Source organism: Mustela lutreola, chromosome 16 (genome assembly GCF_030435805.1).
Source record: "Mustela lutreola isolate mMusLut2 chromosome 16, mMusLut2.pri, whole genome shotgun sequence".
NCBI classification, from domain to species: Eukaryota; Metazoa; Chordata; class Mammalia; order Carnivora; family Mustelidae; genus Mustela; species Mustela lutreola.
In genome coordinates this window covers 34,366,329-34,388,003 of record NC_081305.1, presented here as the reverse complement: position 1 = coordinate 34,388,003, position 21,675 = coordinate 34,366,329, and the positions used below count along the sequence as shown (strand labels likewise).

At 46.6% G+C, this 21,675-nt stretch overlaps 1 protein-coding gene across 1 annotated transcript in view; it reads right to left on the bottom strand.

The window, feature by feature from the left end:
- Nucleotides 1-21,675, bottom strand: part of ABCC11 (ATP binding cassette subfamily C member 11) — a 56,951-nt gene that overhangs the window by 1,987 nt on the left and 33,289 nt on the right. Inside the window, exons 18-27 of the mRNA XM_059151922.1 lie at nt 21,378-21,481; nt 18,254-18,451; nt 14,299-14,525; nt 13,830-13,967; nt 12,406-12,592; nt 8,010-8,099; nt 6,464-6,653; nt 4,873-5,032; nt 2,254-2,332; nt 1,453-1,566 (exon numbers count right to left, since the gene is read on the bottom strand). Coding sequence (XP_059007905.1) covers nt 1,453-1,566; nt 2,254-2,332; nt 4,873-5,032; nt 6,464-6,653; nt 8,010-8,099; nt 12,406-12,592; nt 13,830-13,967; nt 14,299-14,525; nt 18,254-18,451; nt 21,378-21,481 — 1,487 coding nt within the window. The remainder of the gene's footprint in view (nt 1-1,452; nt 1,567-2,253; nt 2,333-4,872; nt 5,033-6,463; nt 6,654-8,009; nt 8,100-12,405; nt 12,593-13,829; nt 13,968-14,298; nt 14,526-18,253; nt 18,452-21,377; nt 21,482-21,675) is intronic.

Here is a 21,675-nt window from a genome sequence, read left to right as displayed (position 1 = left end):
GTAGAAGGCAACCTATGGAACTGGAGGAGATATTTGCAGATGACATATCTGATGAAGGGCTCGTATCCAAGAAAAATAAAGAACTTAACAAACTCAACACCCCAAAAACTAACAACTGGCTAAGAGACACATGAAAAGATGCTCAACATCTCTCATTGTCAGGGAAATGCAAACCAAAACTACAAGGAGATACCACCTCATAACTGTCGGAATGGCTAAAATCAGTAACACAAGAAATAATAGGGGTTGACGAGGATGCAGAGAAACGAGAACCCTCTTACACTGTTGCTAGGAGAGCAAACTGGTGCAGCTGCTCTGGAAAACAATATGGAGGTTCCTCAAAAAGTCAAAAACAGAACTACCATATATCCAGCAATTGCACTACAAGGTATTTACCCAAAGGATACAAAAATACTGATTCAAAGGGATACATTCACCCCAATGTTTATAGCAGCATTATCTACAATAGCCGAATTATAGAATGCAACCAAATGTCCATCGACAGATGAATGGATGAATAAGATGTGGTATACACACGGTATACACACACACAAACACACACACACACACACACACACACACACACACACACACGGTGGAATACTATCCATAAAAAAGAATGAGATCTTGCCATTTACAATGACATGGATGGAACTAGAGTGTATTATGCTAAGCAAAATCCACCAGAGAAAGACAAAAACCATATGATCTCACTCATATACAAAACTGAAGAAACAAAACAGATGAATATGGGGAGAAGGGAAGAGAGGCAAACCACTAAATAGACTCTTAACCATAGAGAACAAAGGGAAGATTGTTATAGAGGAGATGGGCAGGGGAGGGGTTCAATGAATGATGGATATTAAGGAGGGCACTTGTGGTAATGAGCACTGGGTATTTTAAGTGATGGATCACTAAATTCTACACCTGAAGCTAAAAAAAGAAGAAGGAGGAGGAGGAGAAGAGGAAGAAGAAGAAGGAGAAGGAGGAGGAGAAGAGGAAGAAGAAGAAGGAGAAGGAGAAAGAGAAAAAGAAGAACATTTGCCCTGGAAGAGCTGTGATCTGATTTCCAACTCTAATGAAGAGAATGTCCTGCATCCAAATTTTAGAAAAAATATGCAATAGACAACTGTTAAATTAACAAACTTCTAAACTTTCAACTTTTTGTAAGGAATGTGCATCATGATTTGGTTCTAGTGGTGGATCATTTCAGCTTATTTACAGGGTATCAGGATTTGGGAGAACCCAGGCTGAATCCCCACCTACATGTCTCTTCCAAACCAGGTATGTACAGAATGGCCATCAGTGACATGAGTAAGACCTTTAGGTGTTTGTGGAAAGGACATACAGTGCAGCACCCACTGTCCTATGGAGATGGAGGGAGAAACAACCAGTGTGGTTTCCCAAGCCAGGTGTCATCCGTGACCTCCCATGGCCATTCTGCGGACTCACCTTGGAGTTGCGAAGGAGGGCTCTCGCAATGCAGAGCAGCTGCCTCTCCCCCACAGAGAAGTTTCTGCCACTTTCCACCACTTCTGCCTGCAGTCCTTGGGGTAACTTTGAGATCTGTAATATCCAGGAAAATGAGATGTAGGCTATGTAGGCATGTGGGTGTGTAGGCCACTGTGGGGTGAGAACTAACCTAACCCCCACAAGACTTGAAACACTTTGTAACAGTCCTTGCCTCTTTATATTCTAACCACTGGTCTTTCTTTTCCTTACTTGTGCCCCACTCACTTCAGTCTCAGGGTCTTTGCATATGCTAGTTCCTGTGCCTGGAATGTTCTTTCAAAGATCTGTGCCCTACTGCTTCATCAATATTGGGTCTCAGGTCCAGTGTCCCATCTGTAAAGAAGCTTTGCTTGACCACTTCATGTAAAGGAGCTGCTCCACAACTGAAGTGTCTGCTGGTCTCATTACCACCTTAACAGAACTTACCACTATCTGAAAGCATCTTGTGTGTTTGTTGTCTGTGTCTCCCATTGAATGCAAATACCAGGAGGGCAAACATCTTACCTACCTTGCTTTTGCTGCATCCCCTGAGCCTAGAATGTGCCTGGCTCACTGTTGGTGTCCGAATGCCTTCAGATTTGACTTAGGACTCCAAAACCACCTCACCTCCATGAGATCACTTAATCCATGCCCCATAGTGGCAGCATCTGAATAGTCATGTGAGATGAGCCCCAAGGACCAGCAGACACCACTGTTGAAGGGGCAAGTTAAGACCAAAAATCAGGTCTTAGAGCTACTTACTGTTGTGCTCAGGAATGTCCTTTCCAAGGCATCCCAGATCTGCTCATCCGTGTAGTGATCAAAAGGATCTAGGTTGAATCTGCCATAGAAAAGGAAGAGAAGTGTTCTATAACCACAGGTAACCAGTGAACTGTCCGTTCCATGCATGGTAGATGACCAAGAATGGTTTTAACCATTTTATTGGGTGTAGAGAAATCCATGGAATTACCATGAACAGTCATTTCTTGTGCCTTCCCAGTACCCATTCCTTCTGTAGGCTGTGGCCCCCGAGTTTTATTTGGAGACCACCTTCTCCCCAGCCCTCAAGCCCATGTGATCCAGGTGGTCCCTACCACCAACTCCAGTGGGAGAGCAAATGACTCAGGCATAAGTAGGTGGCTGCAACCATCTTGCTTTGGGAGTAGGACACGTAGAGTCCCCAGGACATTCACTGAAGGCTAAGAATGACCAAAGCAGACTTGGGGGACAGTAAGGCCCTGAATAAGTCTTGGCCTTCCCAGTATCATGAACCAAAGAGGGCATTTTTAGCTGAAGCCTCTTGGGAGTGTGTGTGTGTGTGTGTGTGTGTGTGTGTGTGTGTGTAAATTGTTGTTGCTTCCTTAAACAGAGTGTCCTAAATACAATTTAATTTTTTTTATAAAGGTTTTTTTTTAAAGATTTTATTTATTTGACAGAGAGAAATCACAAGTAGACGGAGAGGCAGGCAGAGAAAGAGAGGGAAGCAGGCTCCCTGCTGAGCAGAGAGCCCGATGCGGGACTCGATCCCAGGACCCTGAGATCATGACCTGAGCCGAAGGCAGCGGCTTAACCCACTGAGCCACCCAGGCGCCCCAACAATTTAATCTTTTTATAAACCACTCAAGTTCAACACCATGGAATCCATCGATGTGCCTTCTTACATGTTGGTATGTAGCTGGTATGGGCCTTCCATTTATTTGGGATTTATAGGTTCTGGATTATAGAATTCTCTCCAAATAACTGACAATTAACTCTTTAAACCTAGAAACATTTAAACTTAATTACGTGAAAAACTCTCTAAAATATATTATACACCTTCCCTGACTAGGTAAACAGGTAAATTGTTTTAGGGCCCTACAGAGACATATAGGACTCATGAGTTTCTACAAACAAGGGCCTCATATATACTATTTCTATCATGGATGGCTTATTGAAAGTAAGACTCTTAACCCACTGAGCCACCCAGGTCCTGGGATCGAGCCCAGCATCTGGCTCTCAGCTCTGCGGGGAGCCTGCTTCTTTCTCTCTCTGCCTACCTGTGATTTCTCTCTCTGTCAAATAAATAAATAAAATCTTTAAAATAAAAAAAAAGAAAGTAAGACTCTTAGTTACCACAAATAATAGAGGCCCTAGAACAGAGACCAGGAAATGGAGAGCGAGACTTTCCTTGCCCTCTGGCAAAATGATGTCACCCGTCTACACAAGAATGGTGTCTCTCCTCTCCTACCAGGAATTACATTCTTTTTTTTTTTTTTTAAGATTTTATTTATTTATTTGACAGATAGAGATCACAAGCAGGCAGAGAGGCAGGCAGAGAAAGAGAGAAGAGGAAGCACGCTCCCCACAGAGCAGACAGCCTGATGTGGGACTGGATCCCAGGACCCTGGGATCATGACCTGAGCCAAAGGCAGAGGCTTTAACCCACTGAGCCACCCAGGCGCCCCCAGGAATTACATTCTTAAGCTCTGAATTCTTTCCCTACAAAAGGTGATATACCTCTGAAACCTTTAACACATTCAACTTTTCTCACTACATTTGGTTGATACAAAAATTATGATTAATCAAGTCCCTCGTTTTGGTCGTTAACTGCAACCATTTCTTCACAAGAGTCTTGGTAAGTTTGATTAATGGGGGATTCCTCTTGTCTCTTTCAGAGAATTAACTTATTTGGGCACGCAGGCTGGTAGTGGCGCAATGAATACGGGCTTTGGAGCCACACAGACCCAATAAGGAAAAGAAGGAGTATAAATAAAACAGAATTGCACCAAAAGAGTCTCAGAGACAAGGAATCTAACCTCACTTTTAATGCATTAGGCTTCCTCAATCTCCATGCCTTGGTGTTCACACATAGCTAATGTTCACTGTTACGCAGGAGCACGAATCTGGATAAAGTTTAGTCCAGTTTGCTAACTGTGAACTGCCTGGATTATTTCTCACTTCTCACCTGCCTGGAATGTGCATCTTGTGAAGAAATGCTCCCTCCCAGCCCAAAATGCCTCCCATCAGCTCAGTTGGGTGTAGAGAAGAGAATAAACCACATCTAGATGTAAAAGAATACAGTAGCCACCGTGCAAATGCTTAATGCTGAACTAAAATCTGACAAACCCCATTCGGTTTTTTTAAAAAATAAAAAGGAAACTTCAGCATGTTCTGATTTACAAAGTGCTCCTGTGTCTATCAGAGCTTCGTGCACTCTTCAGGGACACTCCAAGTCCCAGTGAGTGACCCAGTGTGACAAGGAGAGATCGGGGGTCCCAAAACTGAGACACCAGCCACCAGCTCATCAGAGGGAGCCCAGCCCTGGCACCCTGGTCCTGCCACCTCTCCCAGGAGCCTGGCTTCTGGCTTCTGTACCATGCTGGCCTACGAGCCAGCACTCACCTGATGGTTCCAGAGAGCAGGACAGGATCTTGAGGGACAACTGAGAACTTGGACCGCAGTTCCTCCAGGCTGATACTGCAGATGTCCACACCATCGATGAGAATCCGGCCTGCTGCCGGCTCCACCAGGCGGAAGAGAGCCACCCCCAAGGAGGACTTCCCTGTTGGGCAAGCAACAAGCAGGACCTCAGTTCCTGGATCCGTACTAGAGGCAGTGCAAGCCATACCTGCTCCTGTACCTTCTCTGTTCCCCTCTGTAGTCCCTCCCTTGAGCCCTGAGAGCACAGAAGAGGTCTGGAGTCTCTGTTCCACGTGGTGCCCCAAACCATGAACAACTTTCTCACAGCCTAGACCACAGGGCACAAAGGGCGGCCCTGATTAAATCCAGACATTTATATATTCTGTTTCCCATGCACAATGTTACGGCTATTTTTTTTTTTTAAGTTCTTCACCAGTATTTTAAAAATCCAAATCCCCCATTTATAAAAATCCAAATTGTATGCTTTCCTTAAAACCTAGAACTGCCAACACGGGTCCCTCACCCTCCCACACAACACGCAGCTGGAGTTGAGTGCTCCCCAGTTCAACACACTGATCGCCCCATCCTCCTTGCCTCGCATCCCAGACCCATTTCACCCACACATTTTGCTTGCCAGGCCCCAAAGGCATTTCAGTTTCCAACCTCTGCTCTAAAAAGATAAGGTCAACACTGATGGTAGCTGTGTGTCTTGTTTACCTTTATGTTCCCTTTACCTGGCAGATGGTAGGTACTCAATAAATAGCTAAATTGTACCAGTATCTACTAAGAGCTTCTCTGTGTCCGTTTCTAGCACTCTCAGGCCAACTGCAGGCAAGAAGTAGAAAGAGAAGAATATCCTAAAGAAAAACAGCTGGAAACATTTGACCAACCACCAGGACTGCAAGGCCTACAGGGGGTGCTGAGAAGGTGGAGACCAAGGAAGGCTCTAGTCTTCCTGGAGGGCTACCTAGAGGAAGCAGCTCCTAGGCACAAGGGTGGGGCAAGAATCAAGCCTGAGCTGTGTCTCTGAACAATGCAAACACGGAAGGGAGTGATACTTGGACCAGACCTCTGAAAAATAATAGGAGAGGAAGGGAGGGAAAGAGGTCAAAAAGGAGAGGGCAATGGAAGAGGCTGACAAGAGGTCTAGGAAGAGTGAGGAGGAAGGAGAAGCAAGACCCAGATTTCACTCCTGGCCCTGCATGGCCCCGTGCCTGAAGCACGCCTCCCCTGCACCCTGTTCATCCTTCAGGTCTCAGCTCAAATGCTGGCCTCAGAGCCCAGGCCACCACAGCTCAAAGACCTATCCACCCCATTGCTTGGTTAATGCACCCTTCTGTCTCCTCCATGACGCTCACCACAAGCTGTAGTGACCTTATGTGTTTCCTGATTTGATCCCTTAACACCTATCTCCTCCAGTGGGATCCCATGACAGGAGGAACTTGGAGTTTTGTTCACCAATGTCTGGCACCAACTGAGGGCCCAATGAACAACTGTGGGGTCACTGAGGAAACACAGCCCAACACCCACAGGGCAGAGTTGAGGACAGGGGATGCCCAGGGCATGGACTCACCAGAGCCTGTCCTTCCCACGATGCCCACCACTTCATGGCCATGAATTGTCAGGTTGATGCCATTGAGGATAATGGGTGTGTTGTCCCTGTATTTCATGCGATAATCCTGGAATGTGATTTCTCCATGCTGTGGCCACCCAGGGGGACAGCTTGTGCCTTCGATGTGTAAAGGAGACTCAGGGACACACATCTCATTTTTGAAGAGAGAAAAAGAAATCAATAGTTATCGTTAATCTCTGTCCATCTCCTGCTGACCCACTGGCCTTCAGCTATTGGGTGTATGACCCACAGTGGGACATTCAGAGTTCCCCAGGGGGAACATCCCACCTCCATTCACCTGATATGCATATAATTTTATCCCCAAAGAAAAACCATAGAGCTAGCCCCCTTGGTATTAATGCAGAGAACTTTTTCTATTTTATTATATGGACTCTAAAGAAATAGAACCCAGAACAGTGATAATAAAGGCAGCGGAGCTAGCTGACCCCTGTGGCGCATGTTTTATGGCTCAGACGCCTTGTACAGATTTCCTCTCCCTCTGTCCTCATCAACAGGGTAGGCACTTCAGATGCATTTCACACACAAGACTCGAACAGGTTAAAACACTTGCTCAAGATCATATAGTGGATGAGCGCCAAGACTGGAGCTGCCTGACTCGGAGCCCCCAGCCAAACCAAGCACAGCTGGGTACATCCTGAGGCCCGAATGATGGCAAAGAGTCATGGGCGCCTGACCACAAGCCACAGCTCTTCACCGTAGGCGTGGCTGCACCACAATGTCCCTCGGTGTTAAAGCCAAAGCTCTAGGATTCACAGATTCTGCTGCTGTTAACAGAGGCAGAAACATGGTTTCAAAGGGCTCTGCCAGACCCCAGCTGTGTAATCTAAAGCAAGATACTCAGCCTAGCCAAGCCTCGGTTTCCTCTTCTGGAAAATGGGGATAATAATAATTCAATCAACCTTATAAAATTGTTATGTGATTCCATAAGATAATCTATATATAAAAACATTGAGCCTTTACTGTGGGTCAGGCTCTGTGCTAAGTGCTTTGCATATTACATTCTTCGATCTTTGTAATAACCCAATGAAGTAGATAAAGGGATCTGTCCCACGGTTACACAGGTAACTCAAGCAGCAAAGCTTGGACCTGAACCCAGTTGATCTGGCTCTAAAATCTATGTTCTTAACTATTCTGGCACAAATAGAAGCAATAATAATGCCAACTATTATTGTCATTATTATTATTTTTATACTTGGGCAAAACTCTCATTTCTAAAAAGGGCAGATTATTCTCTCTACACCCAGAAAAACCATAAGGAATGTGGTGAAAATGGGCCAATGGGTAAGGAAGGGCTTCTAAGAAATGATAGGAAGATAGGTCCAGGTCCAGCGAAGATAGGAAAGAAGGGCCAGGAGCCTCAGTTGCCTCTTGAAAAAGTCTTAGGGGGCCTGGGGTGCTGGAGCTTGCAGACCATGGAAGGTGAGCCCCAGGCATGGATGTGAAGCCTTCCAGAGCTCCCCACACCAAACCCAGACTTGCATCCCACCTTCATGTATTGACGAATCCTCTCCACAGCAGTGAAGTATGCCTCTGTCTCCGACCCAATCCGGGCAGAGGCCTGGAAATTGGACGCTAGCTGGAATGAAGGAGATACGTCAGGTCAAGAAGCTGACGGGGATGTGTGGAGGATTTCAATGTTCCTAAAAACCACTGGTTGCCATTCTCCCCTGAGTGACGTCTCAAACCAAGACAATTTCCCTACAAGAATGGGGCAGATGCCTTTGGTACTCCCTGAGCCCACTTCTGAAGTCAACTCAGCAGTGGTGGGCAGTTCTGGGCAAGACCCCACAGCACTATCTCACCTCAAGTACCCTCTGTGTGTTTTTCTGCTTTCTGCTCAAAACCTTCTCCTATACCATAGAACCCTGCTCACCCCAAGCACAGTTTCAGCCCTGAAACATAGAGGAGTTAAAGGCCTGCAGGCAACCCTCAACTAATGGGGAAAGGAGCCAGATAAAGGCCCCTGTCCCTCAGCTTTGGGGAACAATCCAGGGAGCATCCTATACCCTTCCTCTATTATCCAGTAGCGTTGAGTGCTGGTACCCCAAACAGCAATCTCAATGACACAAGCCCATGATTCAGTTCCTCCTTCCCTACCTCAGTCTCTTGCTCCCTCCATCCTGTTTCTTAAGAGAGCATCTCTCAAATAATCTGCCTACACCCAAGTCCTGTTTCAGACCTTGCCTTCAGGGAAACCCAGGCTTGGAGGATTCTCAGGGACTCTCGGAAATTGGAGACACCACAGATGAGGACACTGAGGTCCAAAAGAAGAACTGACATTCACAGGATCACCTGGAACCTAGAGGCAGAGTTGGGACGGGGACCACAATCTTTACATTTTCCACCCCCCTGGACCAAGATGTGGGCAAACAGACCACACACAGGGTGCCGGGCAGAAGTTCATTATACATTCATTCAGCGTGCTCCTTGACAGCTCTGTCAAGGCCAGGCCAGGATCTGTGTGTGCCCCAAAGTACAACAGGTCCAGGCCCTGTCCTCCAGGAGCTCCCATTCAGGTGGGGAGACAGATGGGTCAACAGAGAATGCACAAAGACATGAGCTCCACCACGGGAGGCAGCGTGGACTGCCATTGGGGCCCACATGACAGTCACCCAGATGAGACCATAGGGAAGGACTAGTACAGCAGTTGGCACAGGAGTTTCATTTTTAAGGAGAGGTGGGAGTTAGAAGGTTAAAAATGGGTGGAGAAGGGCGTTCCCAATAGAGAGGACAAAGTTCTGGAAGTAGTAGGTAGCACGATACATTCAAGATCTTGCACACCATTTGGCTAGACAGGAGCAAAGAGTATAGGCAGGGGACGGAAGGGCCTTTAGAACTCAGAGAGGGTGGAAGCCATCATAAAGTGACACTAAGGGGATTGGGGAATGGGAAGGAGATGGCCTTTCCTCCAGTTAGTGTAGCAGACAGGGCTGGTTGCCTAGTCAGCAGGCAGTGCCTTCTTTCTTCCTTGCTAGCACATCCTCTATTATGCTCAGGTAACTGGCAGCCTGGTGCCACAGGGAGACGTGTCTAGTTCAGAACAATCCTGTTAACTCCACTCCCCCCTGTCAAAGATGAATTTAGGTGTGAGCCATCATATAATTCGGGCCAAGGAACCATGAGGAGGCGTCAGATGGGAGTCTTCTAAGAAACTGCTCCTTGTTCTTAAAATGCGGCACAGGGGGAAAGTTCTCTCCTCCCTGACCTTTGGTAGTTATTGGGTGAGGGTGTGTTTCTTCAGGAGGCAGCAGCCATTTTGAGACCTGGAGCAGGTAATCCGGAGAATGCAGCCAGGCTGAAGGTGTCAGGGCCAGAAGATAAAATGGTCATGGATTCACACTAGGTCACTGAATTAATGAACAGAGAAAAGCCTACCCTAGCTTACTGGATACATCACCTAACAAATCCCCAGACTGCCAAGGCCATTTTGAATGGGTTCTACGGTTTGCTGGCTTGCTGCCAGAAGTGCCTCGATTATTTACACCTCTTATGGTTGCAAAGCAACATGGGGTGTGATTCCTACCCCCCAAAGCTTGAGCAAAATTGCATTGAGAATGCATGCTGAGGTCAACAACTTCACCAGTGTGACCAGAGGAGAGAATCATGTTGGGGTCATAGAGCCAGATTTGAGGGGCCTGAAAGCAGGGCCCATAGTTTAGGTTTGGCATAAGGAGACAGGGAATCTCTGAGAGCTCTCAGTAAAGGAGAGACAAGAGGAAACTGTCATTGAAGGTCTCTCTGGTGAGAACGAAGGAGGTGGATAAAAGGGGACTCGGGGCAGGGGAAGAGGCATCAAGGTTGCTACCCAGGATAGAGATGAGACACTCCAGCAGGGCAGCAGACACAGAGGAAAAAGTAAACACAGAGCCCTTTTGAAGCAGTGAGGCCTCCAGCAGAGGTCCTACTGAGTTTCCTGTGATGAAACAAGCTGGAGACATCTTTGAGAGGTGTCTCATGCGCACAGTGTATCCTAGGAGAGATGAGCCCGTTGCCCGTGCCAGCACACAACAACCGTGCCCTGATCTTTGCCCCTCTGACCCATGTCACTCAGCAACCAGGAGGGATTTCTGGCCTTAGTGACTCCAACTCCCCTATGACACCACTTTGGTGCTGGTCCCGAGAGTTTTGGAAGGCTTGGAGGCAACTCTGCCCGGGTGCATGCATCTGTGTGTGTGTGTGTGTGTGTGTGTGTGTGTGTGTACACACATGCACACGCATGTATGTGTGTCAGAGAGACAAAGAGAGTGAAGATGAATGTGACCCACTAGGGACAAACCTGTCCCACCAGCTGAGAGAATTGTGTAAGCAACGGAACTCCGAAGCTCTGGTCTCCTGTCTGTAAGCCAGGAACAGCAACAGCTCACATCTACTCGGCGTTTATTCTGGGCCAAGCACTATTCTAGGTGTTTAACATGCAATAACCCTCCTGCTTACACATATTCCTCACAAATATATAATCTTAAAACTTTTATTATCTTTTTCACAAAATGAGGAATCCCAGGCACGAGGAGGATAAGAGGCTTCCCCAAAGTCCCACAGCTCATAATGGGCAGAACCTGGCTCAAACCCACATTCTAAAACACACAATCTTAACCACTTCTCTGTAGCTCATGGAATGTGGTGAGAATTCAACCCAAGAACGCACAACAAGCACCTAGCAGGGTGCTGGCTCAGCACAAATGTCTGGGGAATCCCACGTTATGGCCCCGGTCAGCTCTCTGTGACTGTGAGCACTGCACAGCCCTCCATGTGGCCTGTGTGCCCTCAGAAGGCTCTGCACATGCAGCCACGGCTGTGGGTGTACAGGATTGTTCGTTTATGCAAATAGGTGCCTGCGGCAGGGGCTCAACAAGTTCAGAACAATCCTGTTAACTCCACTCCTCTTGTCAACAAGGGACAAGATGGAACCCCTTTGCAGACCCAAAAACATGCCTCAACATTGGGGCACTTGAGATCCAAAGCCGGTTAGAGACAAAGCCACAGAGCTGCAGAAAAGGCAGCTAATGAGTGCACCTTGGGGGAGGGATCCCTGGAACTGTGCACCCAGGGTTCCCCAAGACAGCTACAGAGCCAGCCTCTGGCCTCACAGCCCTCCGTGGCTAGCCCTTGCACAGGCCTGATCCTGCAGACGTGAATCTCAGCCAGCTAGACCCTCTCACACCCCTGGTGAGCTGGGCATGGTGGAACTCTTACGAGGAAGTGTGCAGATGACTATATCAGAATCCCCTAGAGAACGTGTTTTTAAAATTAGATTCCAAGATCTCACCCAACCAGGACTGGACTCTGAGTTCCCGAGACTGTGCTCTGGAACATGGTCCTCCTGTTGGCTGCACAGGGGCTCAGACCAAGTAAGCCTGCGAGGCTGGGGCCAAGCATTCTGCTTCATGTCTCGTGCACTTTAAAGCCTGAGAAGAACTATTCCACGGGAAGGATGGGATGCCTCCTTAGACAACTTGGAGAAGTCTGACAGCTGAATCCAGATATGAATAGTAAAATGAAAATACACCAGCCAGCAAACCAAGAGGTCAGTGTTCTTGCTCTGGCTCTGTTTCTAATATTCTGTCCATTGAGACAACTCCTTCCCTCTCTGGACTTCAATTTCTTCATCTGCACAATAAGACGATTGGGCTCAGCTTTCTGTGGGCTCTAAACAATCCCAATATTCTAAGATTCCACTAAATAGCTTTCAACATAGAGGTACTGAAAGTTCAGAGGTAACAAGGAAACAGAGGAAAGCAGCAGATTTGAAGACCAAGTGCATAACTCATAAGTTCACAAATGGTCAAACCCCAAAGGGTCACCAAAGTCCCATGAAATGAACCCTCTGGGTCTGCCCATGGGCCACAAGCCAAGCCCCCACTATCTGAGACCCCCTTCCTCACCTGCAGGATGAGGCTGATAGCCATGGATTTATAGGAATAGGAGGCAGAGGAGATGCCAAAAACCACGAACAAGGCCACAGCGAAGCCCAGCAGGTTGGTCATGATCTCCAGTCTCAGGGATAGCCATCTCGAGGAAGACAGGAACATCAGCAGGTAGTTATTCTGCATATCATTCAGCCTCTTAAACCTAAGAAAGGAAAGCCACACGTGCTTGTCTAACCCAGAGTTTTGTGAGAATGGACACTGTTGCTTCCTTCAGTATCCAGCTCCAGTTCCAGAAGAACCTGACTTTTCTTCAGGGGCCTCCTCCCCGCCCCTTTCTCAGCCATGGAGCAGACCTGACTGCAGACCAGGGAGTAAGCTCTGACCAGCTTAGGCTCTCAGCACAGGCTCTTCCAGCATTGATGATTGGTTCATCGTCATTTGGGGTAGGTTCCCCTAACTGGGCCAATGAGAGTGAATAAATGCCAGGATCTATGAGTGGGTGAAGGGAAGCAACCCCTTCCCAGTATCTACCCACCTTGGATGGGAGCTGTGCCTGTCTTGTTCCCTGCTGCCTTCCCAGTGGGTGCAGAGCACCTGGTAGGTGAATGAATGCATCACTCCAGGATGCCCTCAGTCTCAGGATCTGCACAGTCCTTGAGTGTTCCCCAGTGTCGCCGGGAGAGCTGGTGCCGTGATTCATCCAATATTCCAGTTAACCAAACACATGCCAACTGCCATGTTCAAGGGTTACCTGGCTTCAAGCCTGGCTAGATGCCACCTCACCTACGACCCAGCTGCAGGTCACTTCTTTCCCTCCTGAACTCTTAGGTCCTTTTATCTGCTTTTCTCCTATGCTATCAGTCATATTCAACCCCATATTATCACAAAAATCTGTGTCTGTGTCTCCTGTCTTCCACCAGACTATGAGCATCTCATGGTTCAATGCAGACCATGGTGACTGATCTTTACAAATGGGTTGGTTCATATGACACAATGAAGCCTCAGCAGCACTCATAGGATTTTTTGTTGTTTCAACAAACATTTAGAAGGCAAATCTATAGATATGGATAGTGAAAGAAATTCTGTAATTTAGAAAGCTATTATTCCTTGTATTTTATTAAAATTTAATACCTATTTGGAGGTGAAAGAAAAAGAACCATGCAAGAAATGCTGCCCCAGCAATATTTCTTGCTAATAATTATATTAATACGTATATGCAATGTCCACGTTTCTTTAAGGTTTACGGACATTGTCTACCTCACTCACATTTGTTACTCCTATAAGCATCATCTCACAGATGAGGTCCTGGAGGCTCAGAGAAATAAGTGAAATAAACCAATGTGAAGAGGACGCTGTTCCCTGATGCTCAGTTCCCCATCTTCCTGCTTCCCACCATCCCCACAGCCCCATCATCCTCAGAGAGCAGCAGCAGGACTCACTCGCTGATGAAGTCTTCAGTTTTTCCATAGACATGGATGGAGCTCAGGCCCTGCACAGTGGTGAGGATGTGGGAGAACAGAGGGGAGCGGCTGTAGCTCTCCAATCTCTTGAACAAGCTGGTGACCTTCTTAAACTTCCTGCATCAAGAATGAGGGAGTTGGGGTGCCTGAGTGGCTCGGTTAGTTAAGCACCTGCCTTCAGCTCAGGGCATGATTGTGGGGTCCTGGATTCGAACCCCATGTTGGGCTTTGCACTCAGCACAGAGTCTGCTTGAGATCCTCTATCTCCGCCCTTCCCCCCACTTGTGCTCTCTTCTCTCTCTCTCTCTCAACTAAATAGGTAAAATCTTGAAAGAAAGAAAGAGAGTGATCTGGACCATCCACCTCAGGGACAACCCAGTTCTAGGTAGATTCCAGGCTTGTATCCCAAGTCACAAACCCTGCTCACAAGCAAAAAGAACCCACTTACAAATAATAAATAAGGCAAATGGTGACTAAGATGACTCCGATCAGCAGAATGTATGCAGACACCACAGCGACAGTCAACAGGATGGCGACCACCATCAAAGTCAGGAGCAGAAACTCTTCAGCAACGACAGGCAACAACTGGTCCAGGATATCCAAGTCCCCCGTAAAACAGTTCAGGAGTCGGCCTGTTGGGGTTGTGTCAAAGAAGCTCATGGGAGAGCTAGAAACCTGCAGGGACAAAAGCAACCCAGGTCAATGGAGAGCTGCTGGTCTTGCTCTGGGACTTGAGGAAGATGTCAGCTATCGTTAGGCTCTGAAGACATGTAGGATCCAGCTGAAGGGGTGTGCAAGGGAGGCAGAGTAGAGCAATGGTTAAAAGAATGAGCTCCACAATCTTCTGGGTTCCAAGGTTACCCAGTTCCTCCACCTACTGCTGTGTGACTTTGGGCTTAAGCTACTTAAGCCCTTGGAATCTCAAGGTCCTTATTTGTAAAAGGAGGATGATAATGACACTTCAGAGTTGTGGTGAAGAGTGTACACCTCTGCAAATAGACTAAAAACCTCTGAATTGTGCAACTTTATTAAAAGGGTGAATTTTATGATTATGTGAATTATATCTCAATACAGCTAAAAGAAAGAAAGAAAGAAAGACAGTAAAATACAAGTTTCTGAACGGTTCCTGCCTCCTAATTAACATTCCATTAATACTAGCTCTGGGTATTTACCCCAAAGATATAGATGTAGTGAAAAGAAGAGCCATCTGTGCCCCAATGTTTATAGCAGCAATGGACACGGTCGCCAAACTGTGGAAAGAACCAAGATGCCCTTCAAGGGACGAATGGATAAGGAAGATGTGGTCCATATACACTATGGAGTATTATGCCTCCGTCAGGAAGGATAAATACCCAACTTTTGTAGCAACATGGACGGGACTGGAAGAGATTATGCTGAGTGAAATAAGTCAAGCAGAGAGTCAATTATCATATGGTTTCACTTATTTGTGGAGCATAACAAATAGCATGGAGGACATGGGGAGTTAGAGAGGGGAAGGGAGTTGGGGGAAATTGGAAGGGGAGGTGAACCATGAGAGACTATGGACTCTGAAAAACAATCTGAGCGGTTTGAAGGGGCGGGGGTGGGAGGTCGGGGTACCAGGTGGTGGGTATTATAGAGGGCACGGATTGCATGGAGCACTGGGTGTGGTACAAAAATAATGAATACTGTTACGCTGAAAATAAAAAATAAATTAAAAATACTAACTCTGATTATTTTCCACAGATGGGACCCTTTTCCAGGATCACCAAAGATTAGTAACAGCAACTCCCTTGCAGTTGCATATGACTTGGCATCTTGGGTAGAATTTAAGCATGACCGCCCCTTCTTGAAGGCAGTGTTCTAACTTGGTCTCTAAAAGCAGTGGACAGGAAGCCCTTTGGAGATTAAAGAATATTTCACACAAGAAGGGCTCTAACTAAAGCATCCAGTTTGGTGTCTTTATTTTACAGGTGGGGAAACTGAAGTCCAGAGAAGGGGAGGCCACTCATCAATCTGTTTCAAGGTCACCCAAGTAGTTAATAACAAAACCATACCAGACCTCCCACAAGGCTCCCTAACCCCCTGTCCCAGCACACCATGCTCTTTAGAGAAGGCATTTCTTAAAGGTTCCCGACGCTGAGCTGCTGACAATCTGACCACTTTCATTTCCCTATGCATTTCTCAAGCTGTTAACACAAGAAAAATATATCAGTAGAAGTTAATCGTGTCTGTTAAGGCCAAAAGCAAAGGAAGGAATGAAGGGGAGGAGTGCATTTTGATGATCAATGAATAGTAATTAATAGAGTCATGAAGTGTCCCTTTCAGCAGCTCTCATTGCAAATACCTGGGTGCTACTGACCAAATGTTCTTCACATTAACAGTCAGGCTCTAAGGTAGGAAGGGGAGGTAGGAAGGTTGGGAGGGACAGATGACGAGCTTCCTCACTTTTTCTGCCTCTAAATTATCTGTCAACTTCTCTCTAGAATCTTTTGTGAAATACATGATCGAGAGCAACAAAAACTGTCACAATCACTTCAAGAAATCACAGCCACGCCCTCCAGGACTCTGAGCACTCACGGCGAGGGAGGGGGGCAGAGGGGGTGTGGTGCAGGGAGAGAGGTGCACAGGGACAGGATATGGTTCAGCTGCAGTGTGACTAAGCTGTCTTTGTGAGAGCCCACCATCCCTCAGGATTAGGAACAGATGGTGAGGGCATGAAGAAAGTGTTTCTGCTGCCCCATAAGTGTCAAAATAATCTGTTTTTGCAGTTTGTTGTGTTTGTAGTTGAGCCAATTATCTCAGAGGTTTGTCCTTCACAGTGATTATTTAAAACTACAAAGACAATTTTAAATCAACAAAGCCATAAAAGGACTACAAAAAGGAACATATTTTGAAAACGAAGCATGTTTTCTAGTGAAAAAAAAAAACTTGAAAAAAATTAAAATTGGATTTATCACTTGGAGGCCTGAGAAATGGATTTTTCCAGAATCTAGGAGTGCAGAGTCAGAACTTTAGAAGCCATAGTAAAGGTAATAAAAGTGTCTGGCCTCAGGTAGAATATTCATCTCCTGTTTTCTGGGTCCACCAAGCCAGCTGCTTTACCTGAGGTGTAGGGAGAGGCCTCCACCTCATCCTCCCCACTTTGAAAGGTCAACACAATTTGCATGCAGTTTACACTGAACGATAGATGTCCCCCTCACCTCTGGAGAGCACCGGTGAAAACTCCTGCTCTAATTCTCTGAGCACCTGCCCTCTGGGACACCATTCAGTTCCCTAGGAAAGCTTTGCTTCTCTTCACCTCCTAATTTAAGCTGGTGAAAGTGTTTCAACTCAACCTTTCAATCATAGCAGAGAGATCCTTACCTCCAGGAAGTCTTCTTGGACTCCTATCCTTCCCTCCAACACCCACAAGCTGAGGTTAGGTGCCTGTTAGGTTCTTAGGATCCCACAGGCCCCTGCCCAGTGGGTAATTTTGGACATTGTATTATAACAGCCTGTTTTGTCATCAGTTTTCCTGAATAGTCTATATGGCCATGATAACCTGAACCACACCTGCATTGTTCATTGACTGCTGTAAGCCCAATGCCCACTCCAGAACCTGTGCATAGTAACATTAGGTGAGGGGGCGAGCAACGACATTTCCAGGAGGCAATGTGATGCCACAGACAATTTGGTATTTTAACCATAACACATTCTCACCGTTACACACAAGGATTTCAGTCTTCTCATCGGTAAAATAAGGATAATAGCACCATTTCTAAAGGAACCTGGGACAATGACAAGACCAAAGGAAACAGCAACTGTATGTGATAGTGTTCATCCAATGGAGGCCAACATTGGTATGACCATCGACCCTCCAGCAAGGGACACTAAGCTTTTACAATCCTGCTCTCACCCGCGTAGTAGCCCAGTGTGCACTTGCAACTAAATGACATTCTGGAAAGGACAAAACTAAGGAGACAATAAGAAAGACCCATGGTTGTCAGGATTTTGGAGGAAGGAGGGGGATGAATAGGTAGAGCGCAAAGGATTTTTATGGCCGTGAAACTATTCTGTATGACACTTTATGGCAGATATATATTTTCCCAAACCCATGGAATGTATAATGCAAAGAGTGAACCTTATCTATATGATGATAATAGTAATAATAACTGTATTGATATTGACTCATCAATTGTAATAAACACCCCACACTAATGCAAGATATTAATAACAAGAGAAACTGGGGGATTGGTGAGAGACCCATGAGAACTCTGTACTTTCCACTCAGTTTTTCTTAAGTCAAAAACTACTCAAAAAAAACAAAGTCTAGTCCTTAAAAAAGAAAGAAAGGAAAGACAGACAAAAAGAAAGAAGGAAAAGGAAAAACTGGGCAAGGTCAGGCCTCAGCCCGTGGCCACAGCCGCTGCCTGGGCCCACACCTTGTTGAAGAGCTTGTCGTGCAACACTGTGGATGCTTTCCTTGTGATCTTGGTGAAACCCCTTGAGGAGCAGACACCCGTGAAGATTAGTAGCAGGATACTGAGTCCATACACCAGCTGGTAATACAGTAGTTGAGGGTTGGTCAGTATGTCACCCGAGTCTGCAGTCGTTCCATTGCTCTCCTGGCTGCTGTTGGTCTTCAAGAAAGAACAGAGAGGATGGTTTGGTAAGAAATATACTTCATCTTATTCCCAGTTCCTGGCATAGAGCTCCTAAAATCCCCGTAATTTCCTAAGTGATAGGTGTGCTGGAGCATCTTTTGTTCTACTGTCTGGCCTTCGATTCTGGTTCCTGACATAAGAGCTTCTAAGACCCTTAGAGTCTCTGGAGCAAATACAGTGTCTTTGTGTAGCTATTGAGACAACTGGTCAGAGGAGGGGGCTAGAAAGCTTCAGGATGGAGGACCAAAAAGAACAAATCATGAGCAGGAGATTGGAACTTTCAACCCCACCCCCTCATCTTCTGTGTGAGGAGAGGAGCTGGAGGTTGAATTAATAATTGATCATGCCACTGTGATGAAACCACCATAAAAGTCCCTAAAGCATGGGGTTCAGAAAACTTCTGGGTTGAGGAGCATAATCCCATGCCAGGAGGGTTGTGCACCCAACTCCACAGAGACAGAAACTCCTGCACCCAGAACCCTTCCAGATCTCACCCTATGGAGTGCTTCCTCTGACCATTCATCTGTATCCTTTATTATAACCCCCTAATAAACTGAAAAGAGCATTCCCTGGGTTTTGTGAGCCATTCTAGCAAATGATCAGATTCATAAAGGGAGTCATGGGAACCCCCAAATGATAGCTTGTCTGCCAGAAGTATAGGAGGTTCAGACTTATCATTGGCATCTGAACCCAGTCTTTAACCTGGGGAGTCTACACTAACTCCTGGTGTGTCAGAACTGAATGGAATTGTAGGACACACACATGGTATCTGGAGTTAAGAGAACTGGTTGATTTGGGGAAAAACCTGTACATTGGCTATCAGAAGCATTGTGTAGGACTAGAGGAAAACAGTGAGTCTTCCATCTTTGGGGATTCAGATCACCTGAATTCAGGGATAAATTCAACGCAGAGAGAAAATCCTCTTCCCGGGGTCACATTTAGCGCCAACAGTTTGTATGGGATGAATCTTTACGTGGAAAACTTCCCCCTTGGTGCTTTTGCTTTTCTCTTCCTATTCCTCTTCACTGCTCTGCCCTGGATTAGGCCCTCATTATCCTGGACCACTATAACAGCAGGCAAACTAGTCTGTCTCCTGACTCCACCTCTTCCCTCCATGCACTATCCAGTCTCCTAAACTCAGCTCCCTGAGTGACTTCTCTTCATCCCTCTTTCAATGCGTCTTTGTCCCAAGGCAGCCTGATTTCTAATGAGGCCTATTTTCTTCTGCCAGGGTAGAAAATGACTTGGTAAATTCCCTCTATGGTGTTAGAAATGTGTGCTGGATTATTACCCAGCATCATTCCTGGTGCTTCTACATTCTTGGGAACTCGATTTCCCAGAATCCTACCAGCATTGGTCTCAGGTTAGATTTGCCAAAGAGATGCAGGCACAGGAAATCTCAAAGCTGAAAGAGAAGAAGCCATCACACGCTGGTGGCAATTATGGACATGTGGGTGGAATGTGGAGTTCAGCCAGTGGCTTGCAAGTGTCCTTCTGAGAATCAGCCACTTTAGTATTACCTGCTGCAGAGGTCACTGGAGCCCTTCCAATGATTGTGTAGCCTCTTATTCCTGTATTAAATCTGTGTAAGTTCTAAATATGTCGGGTGGCTTCTGTTTCCCTGAGCAAACCTTGCCTGACACATGACTCAAAAGTTAACCAAGTAGACATCTAGGCAAACATAGGGTGGAACCAGAGGACCAAGTTCAAGTCCCAGCAGAGGACTTCACATCCTAGGGCAGGTTCTTTTTCCTCTCTAAGCACAGTTTCTTCTGTAAAATAGAAAGAGTGCCTACCACAAAATGTGGTTGGGAAGATTAATGAATTAACCAGGCACATAATGGCTGAGAACTGTAGGTTTCTCAACACAGAACAACTCCATCCAAACCCCTGTACTAACAAACTTAACCAAACTTGAGCATGGCTTCTAGTGGCTCAAGGCATGTCCCTAGGAGGACCCCAACCTCTGCCTGAGAGAGGGAACTCGGTTTCCCATCAAAATGCCTGCCTAAGAGAGCTCAACTACCAGCAGGAAAAGTTACTGTTTGTTACAGCCAACATCTGAGGGTATGTCCCCGATCTCTTTTTCTCAGAGCACTTATTAAAAAGTGCTCATAGTTATGCATATGAAGTTTCTACAACCTAAAGCATCTCTCCCAAGAACTTGGGAACCATGCCTTTGAAATGTAACCATCAGGAAGGATATAGCCTCTGTCTCCCGGTCTCTGTGGAAGATTAGAGTCCTAACTTCGATAACAGCCAGCAAGTGGACGCTGCTGACCTCATCACGTTCACACTCTCCAACCATTGGTTAACTTCACTCCTATAAATCTACTGAGCCCCCAGATTCACTCTCCCTTTAAAATGCCAAAATCACCTGTGCACATATCGGAATGGCTCTCAGCTCTTTCCCCTGACACCCATAGTGATTGAGTAAAATGTGTTTTCCCTGCTTTCATCAATATCAGCTGTGCTTGTATTTGGTGTGGCCTCCCCACCCCCAACAGAGGGTGCACATTTTACATGAAGCAAAGTGAGAAGGAAAACAGCTACCAAAGGCCGTATCACTAAGGTGGAATGCAAAGCACTCTTGAGGACCTGTCTGGGGCAGAAACCTCGTGCTTTTGTCCGGAGGAGACTACACATGACTCACTGGTGTAGTGACCACTCATTCTGTGAGCCCAGGGCGCCAGAGCTAGGAGGGAGCCCTCCCCGCCATGTTCTGACTCTCAGAGGTCCTCTCTAGTGCTCTTCCACTTATGGACTTGGCAACACCAGGCTCTGGGCTTGTCATCCGGTTCCACAACCCACATTCTGACCCTCATGGGGCCCAAGGAATAGGAAGCTGCCCAACTCCATTCCAGCCCACAAAAACACACTTAATTCCCACCATGACACTTACCCCTGAGCCCTGCTCCAGCCAGTGGCTCAGCCACCAGGAGTTGAAGGTCGTGAGGAAGATGATCACCACCATGAGAAAGAAAACAGTGGCAGAGATCACATAACCTAGGGAGGGAAAAGAGGGGTGCCACAAGAAGGTGAAGGGCAATGGCTGATAAAGTGCTGAGTCCTCCCAAGCCCTTGGATCTTCCTGACCTGCATCTACTTTGGATGCACGGGAAGACTGGAAAAGGGCTGGGTCCCAAGGTTAGAATGTCCGGGAGTCAAACCCTGACTCTACCACGTACAGGTTATGCTAG